At 42.1% G+C, this 7,226-nt stretch overlaps 1 protein-coding gene across 1 annotated transcript; it reads right to left on the reverse strand.

Annotated features, from left to right (window-relative positions):
• Window positions 1-723: 723 nt before the first annotated feature.
• On the reverse strand, window positions 724-5,873 carry tbr1b (T-box brain transcription factor 1b). The gene is made up of 6 exons (XM_078091116.1): window positions 4,315-5,873; window positions 3,969-4,123; window positions 3,651-3,772; window positions 3,172-3,330; window positions 2,847-2,908; window positions 724-2,285 (listed from the first exon to the last, which is right to left on the reverse strand). The coding sequence occupies exons 1-6, from the start codon at window positions 5,004-5,006 to the stop codon at window positions 1,442-1,444; spliced, it is 2,034 nt and encodes a 677-aa protein (XP_077947242.1). The 5' UTR covers window positions 5,007-5,873; the 3' UTR covers window positions 724-1,441.
• Window positions 5,874-7,226: the final 1,353 nt, after the last annotated feature.

Here is a 7,226-nt window from a genome sequence, read left to right on the forward strand (position 1 = left end):
CCCTTAAATGACCAATTATCATTTACCACAACATGATAATAGTTGGAATGTCTTTAATCTTCCTCGGGTCTGAATTGACCTCCTAAAGAGACAACCTATGAGAAGCAGTTTGAATACAGGACCTGCAGTTATCGCCATCTACTGTTTATTTCTGGGAAAGTCTTTCGCTGACTGTCAATTAGAAACACGCGCACACACAAGATAAGACGATCTCACCGAAAGCTGTGTGCTTATTTTTCACACCAAGATTCCAAATAAATCATCTTTCATTTTGATTTTTTTTTTTTTTTTACTTCATTAATTCGATAGAGGTGTTTTTGTGCGCCTTAGGGATGTTTCATAAAGGCACAGAGGACCAATTCACTCGATCGGCACCAATCAACAAATCAATCTGCAGTGTAAATAATAGTAAAACATACAAAAGACAAAGCATATTTTACTTGATTGTATCCGTACCCCCGTCTTGGTCTGGTCCTTATGGTCCTCACACATTTCTGCAGGCACAATTTGAATGTGTCACTTCCTCTGGCCGAAGAAGACTTGGTGACTTCACAACTTTTTCTGCTGTTGTCACCCTCGTAGATTGGCACACAAGGTCCTTTTAAACAAATGCTGCTGCAAAATTGAATCATCCAAATATCAGGTGATGCCATTGATTACCAACTTTGAATTGTGGTTACGAAATGACACGGATGGTATTATTAAACACATTGACGGGATTGGTTGTCCTGATAATAACTTAATTTATTATGTTTCAATCACGTTACAGTAGATACAGAGATTTTCACAACATCACAGCATACAGGCCATGACAAAAAACGACTGAAAGAAAATACTTAGTCTACTTTACCAACATTGCAACCACATGTATCATGAATGTAGGATCCTCGTAAACCTTTGGTAGCCTACACCGATAAAGTACAAAATACATTTTTTTTACTGACAGGGATTAATATGTCAATATGCTACACAATAACATTTATTGTACAAGGTTTTCGATATTTTAGTGTACTAGGCTATTCAACAGAAGATTGTTTTAAAACACTATTGACTTGGATTTTATCTATTCTGTTCACATTCAATCACTATCACCAAATGCTCAATGTTATATACACTATTTCACAATAACAGTGTTTTCTGGAAACAAGGTGCCCAAGCCATGGAAGAATTTACACTTTGGCCATTAACTGTGGAGGTGTCAGTCCTTCTTTTTCATTTGAAATTGATTAATAGATAGATAGATAGATAGATAGATAGATAGATAGATAGATAGATAGATAGATAGATAGATAGATAGATAGATAGATAGATAGATAGATAGATAGATAGATAGATAGATAGATAGATAGATAGATAGATAGATAGATAGATAGATAGATAGATAGATAGATAGATAGATAGATAGATAGATAGATAGAAATGCACACGTTGTTCTGTTGTTTTAACTGTGAGGGTAGAAACTGTAATAACCAATGTCCTTTGTGCAGTTTTTCTCACACTCTCTCGGTGCCAGCAGCTCAGACTTTAACGGGGACACTGTCTCAGAAACCGGCGTGGCAGAAGGTGAGATCCTTCTCCTCTTAGCCTGTTCAAAGATACCAGAATCGCTTGAATCAATTGACTTAATGGAGGACGGCGTCTCTATCCAGCTCGACTCGGACGTCATGTCTTTGGCTTTGCTCTCGTCCGAGCCGACGATCGGCGACCTCTCCGTCGTGATGGAGTCCCCCTCCTCGGCCAGGTAGTTGGTGCCTGCTCTGCCACCGATAGAGTTTGCGGGCCAGCAGGAAAAGACCGAGCTGGATTTGCTGTTGACGCCGCAGTACTGAGGCGGCGTGCGTCCTCCCCAGCCCGACGGGTCCGCGTAATAGCCAAGGGCCCGGTTGGAGCAGCCTGCAGTCGGCAGGGGAAGAGCCTTCACTCCGGCCGCTGCGTAGGACAGCAAGGTGGCCGCGTTGCCGGCGAAATCGGCGGCGTCGTATGCCGAGGCAGCAAAGTCCAGTCGGTTGTTGGCAGGGGTGACAAACCATCGCTGCGGGGGGGTGGCAACAGTGGGCTCGTCGGTTTGCTGCGGGGAGAGCAAGCTGTTGCCGAGTGGGACGCTGCGCTCCGTGCCAGGGCCGGTCCCCACGCCAGGGTGAAAGCGAGATTTGGCATAAGTGCTGACAAATTGGTCCTGCAGGAAAGAGCTAGGCATGGCATATCTCGCACCCGGCACGATCTGTGAACGCGGAGAGTCACCCGGTGATGGAGTTAGGCGGTCGATGTCGCAGCCTGTGTAGACACTGAAAAGACGGGAGAGAGGAAAACCGGGGAGACAATTCAGTGACTGCGACGTGCACTGAAATCAAAGAAATGTACGATACACTCGGCATGTGGGGAAAGGACTTCTGCCAGTTTAGGGAGAATCGCATGGTTGTAAAAATATGTATAAAACTATGCAATGCAACCGTTGTCAGAAAAATGTTGCCTCGCTTAGTTGTTTTACTTTCTGAATTTTACGGGTCAAATATTCGTTATTTTACACTTTTACATTAAGAAAAATGTATCGAACAATCTGAACGAATATTTTGACGGATCGTTTTTCTCATTTGTATCACGTCTGTTCAATTGAAGATGCGTCTCTTTAGCTGTCGTCAATTAAAACGCTTATTTTTCATTCTCTTCTCCTTCCCTCTGAATTGGATCTATCTGTTGAAAACATTTATCAGCAAGATTATACCAGTGCATTAAAGGTTAATAACCCAAAGCCTTACAGCAACATGCCAAAAAACGATATGGCCTAAAAAGAAAAGACTTGCAATCGAATGGAAGGGCCAAACCACCGATAATCAAAGAAAACTTACGTGTCGTAATTGTCCCGAAATCCTTTAGCAAACGGATTGTGATCGATTTTCAGTTGCGTAATCTGTGAAAAAATAATGCACGATATCAAAAAAACAGCCCGTGTTTGGCGATAGGCGGACTGCGTCATAAACAGAAATAATTGCCATGTGTATTTTCTTGATTAAATTCAATTCTACGTATTTCTAATTTGTTATAAAATAAATAAGTAAAAAAAAAAATTTGAAAATTCAGAGAATTGGTTTTATTTGTGAGGATGAGCTCCGATCTGTTCAAATGAACAAAGGAGCCTTCTGCTGTGTTGCGTGGATTCAGAAGTGATCGTACGTCGGTGTTCTGGTAAGCTGTGACGGCGATGAATTGCGTCTCTGTGAAGGTGAAAGTCTGGACTCTTCCTGGCTGGCTGGTGTCCTCTGTCCCGTCCTCGTTTACTTCCACCACATGGAGCCTGGGCTGGTACTTGTGGAGAGACTGCAGAACCACCATCTGGAGATGCAAGCACGTCAGAAACTCGGCATCAAACTTTGGATGGATGGCTAAAGCACAAGGCGTAACCAGTTTTAACTTGAATATGAATTTGTTATCTTAATTTTACCATCGTTGCACATGCTGTTGGGCTGTAGATGATGCCAGCAAGGCAGTAAAACAACGTCCAAATGACAAATAATAGTAAGGCTATTCAGTCGAGATGACAGAAAGGTGACATCGAAAAATGGTCCGATTTATGCCATCTGCTGTTACAATAAAAATATAAACTATATTATGTACTGTTTGTTATTGAATAATTGGTTATTATGTTACATTACCTGTCCTGTGTTGTTGGAGGCACCTTTGTTGTTGGTGAGCTTTAGCTTTCCAAAGGATATTTCTTGACGCATCCAGTGCGCTCCGGTATTGGGCGAATCCGGGTGCATGTAAACCCTATTTCCTAAAAACAATACGTAAAAATACAAAGGTTTAAAACATGAGAAATATTTTTAAATAAATTCGTTGTCCAAATTTTAAAACAATTAAATGATAAACAACATATTCGGGTCAAAATATTACAAACCAAAAAAAGGTTATACTATCGAATTAATCATATCGATTGCAATACATTTAGGAACAAATTAGTTATAGTGTACCTGTCACATTTGTGTCTGCCTTTCCACATGGCACCCACTTTCCTCCTTGAAATCGCCAGTGATTTGGATCAGCAAGTATTACATCCACAAATATATTGTAGTGAGCAGTTGGGTCAAGGCCAGAAATGTTGAAGCTTAAAAATGGGAACATTCGTCTGCGGAAAATAAAGGATGACAAATTCATTAAACGCCTCCGACGACTAAAAAAAGGCACAAAAATCAGCCGAGATCACCACATGTTTGGCCTTGAGTTCGTTTTCTTTTCATGGTTCTGAAACAGGTATTTGATGTTAACCTACATAAATCTGCAAGTTTACAAAAGAAACGCCCGCATTCGTGCACTTACCGTCCTTGCTTCGTGATGATCATCTCCGTTTGGTGCCTGTGGAACTTCAGCCACAGGGCCCTGTTGCACAAATACACCTGCGCTTTCCCCGGAATCAGTCCCGCTTGTGCCGTGGAGAACTGGTAAAAAGCCCCTCCCTGGTAAGTGTGCCCGTACTGCTGCGCGTACGGGTAGCCCGCCGCCGGGTAGCCTTGCGGGGACGTGTTGGTCAGAAGGCTGTTGTACGCTCCGTTAGTTATGACCGGGTGATGGGCCATGTAGCGGCTGGGACTTCCGATCGAAAAAGCCGGGTGCGCTGGTCCATGCTGGGTCGGGTACGGGAACATGGCACCGGGAGCTGCTGAGACTGACTGTGGCTGGGTAGATGGAGAAAAGATGCACCTTTCTCCTGCAGATCCATCGAAATTATGACGGATGTCAGAGACTCCGAGTAGACCAGGAGAGAGTTTGCCCCTCTGGACGTCCCCCGATGCGTCCTTGGAGTCAGGAAAATCGTCTGCCTCTGACTGATTCGTCATCTCCCTAGAGTTTTTTTTCAGAGGTGAACTTCTCTCCAGGTTGTCACTTGCGGATATAATAGGATGGTCCCGTAGTGAAAGCTCTGATCCGTCGGCGCTGGAAAAGCCACTGCCCACATTCATACATTTCTTGGAGAGATCACTCGCTGGCGAGATGCAATTCTCGACCTGCATAGCTCGATAGGAAGCCACTATTTGCTCAATCTATATCGCAAGCTTTTGCACGCGCCTTTCCTAATCTAGTGCTAAAAAACGCCCTGCTATGACTTGTGGCGAAGGCAGCAAATTAGCCAATTGACACCATCCTGCAATCAGGAAGGATTTTCTTTCCATCACTCTCTCCTCTTTGCTAATGAAACAAGCGCTGCCATTGGTTAACTCAAGGCAGTAATTTAATTAGACACCTCTTAATTAGAAATCGAGGAGCGCTGTGAACAAAGTGATGTTTTTTTTTTTCATTTAAACATATGGACTCAGAGAAGTTTCTCTTAGTGAATATGAAAGAAAAATATATGGGGGTTATAAAGATTGGAGGCGGCATTATTTACCTATTTTTCCGCGTTATTTACCTATTTATGCGCTATGAGTGCCAAAGTATGTCTGCCGAAAAAGCCAAAATGTATTATTAACACGCCAAAAATGACAGTCCATGACAGGCAGTGCATCTGATGCCTTAAAATGTTTGTGGTATAGCGTGAAATCATGGCGTCCCACTGAAGATGTGTTTATGAGTCCCAGTGCTGATGAATATTTAATGGCTTAAAGTTATGAACCAGTGGACTGATAACAGGGAAAATGTATCTCACAGAGAGTGACGGAGTATCTTTGAAAAATGTATTTTTAGAAAACGCATTTTAGAGGCTAATTAACTTATATTAAGTCTTGGCATAATGAACCAAGAAGGATATACGGAAAAAAAACATTTTTTCTATGTACTTAAACATGTTTAAGTACATAGAAAAAAGAGAACATGTGCAACCACAGACATTTCATCATGTTTCAGACCAAAAGTCTTCACTGCAGTGAAACAGTCAGGATGATTTTGACAATTTCGTCATAAAACACAATGAAATATAGAATAGCTAGAGAGCACACATGTAGCCACTGCCTTAACTTACACACAAACATAACAGACTGATAAAGTGAAGTGCTACGAGACACTGTTATATTACAAGGCCTTTGTTAATTTTTTTGCACTGGATTTATATGGTTCATTGGGTAGAAATGAACAATAATGAAGCTCAATACATCCCTAATGAGCTGGAGGTGCTCAATCAACACATTTTTTTATGGAGATTTATTCCATTGCATAACGTCTGTGTGTATAAAGGGGGGGGTGGACAAAAAATGAGAAACGTCAATATCGAGTATGCTGCAGTGTAACATCACTGACTGCCACAAAAAAAGCTGACAATTGTCACTCAACTGAATAACTTTTGTTCTAGTTAGACCCTCCTAACTCACAGAGCTAAACGAGACCGAGGAGAGAAGACCAATCAAGGCCTGGTGCATCCACAAGTCCGTATCTCCAAGGAACTGCCTTGGATTTCTGAAGCTAACAAGACGGGTCATTACAGTATAGAGCTATACGGTACAGCTATCTACTCCTGTGAAACATGCAAGCACAGGCTTGTCAGTGCCCACGCAAAAGAGGCCACTCTCTGCTCTCCTCATTACAGGATTATGGTTCACTTCCATCACTGATCTTTAATAAGGAAAGCGGGCTCGCTTTTTTTTCCCCTGAACAAACCATTTGTTGAATCACCCGTGCAGCAACTCCATTTCGTTTCCCCAGGTGCTCTGGTGCCTGTTTATCAGACTATCTCTCTCTCTCTCTCTCTCTCTCTCTCTCTCTCTCTCTCTCTCTCTCTGGCTCATCAAGCTAGTGGACATAACCGAGGAGGAGGGGGGCTGTTTTGTTTTGCCCGGCCAGCCATGTCCCTGCGGGAGATTGCATAGTGTGTTAGGATCTCTCCCCTCTTCCTTGCACCCACCATTGACCAGATGAGGTTAATGCATGGGTCTCTATGAAATTTACTTGTTATCTTTTTACTTCAGAATTCTTGTGTTTTAATAGATTTCAATCAACAAAAAAAAGCACATCAATATGTCAATGCAGGCAATGTGCCAAAAATAAGATAAATTAAATTGCAACAAACACATTTGAAAGATATCCTTTGGAATAATCGCTCAATAATCCGGACAATACAAAAATATTTAATGATAAAAAATACTTTTCCCCCTTAAACCAGCTGGAGTTCGCTTGAGCATAAAAGAAAATCCTTCTTTCCTGAAGCCGCTGTATCACCATTTTTTATTGTCGTGCCAAAAGAAGCTGCTTGCCACCTGGGTCTAATCTAATCAATGTGAATGACAAGGGGAGAAAAAGCCTGA

Source organism: Gasterosteus aculeatus, chromosome 16 (assembly GCF_964276395.1).
Source record: "Gasterosteus aculeatus chromosome 16, fGasAcu3.hap1.1, whole genome shotgun sequence".
NCBI classification, from domain to species: Eukaryota; Metazoa; Chordata; class Actinopteri; order Perciformes; family Gasterosteidae; genus Gasterosteus; species Gasterosteus aculeatus.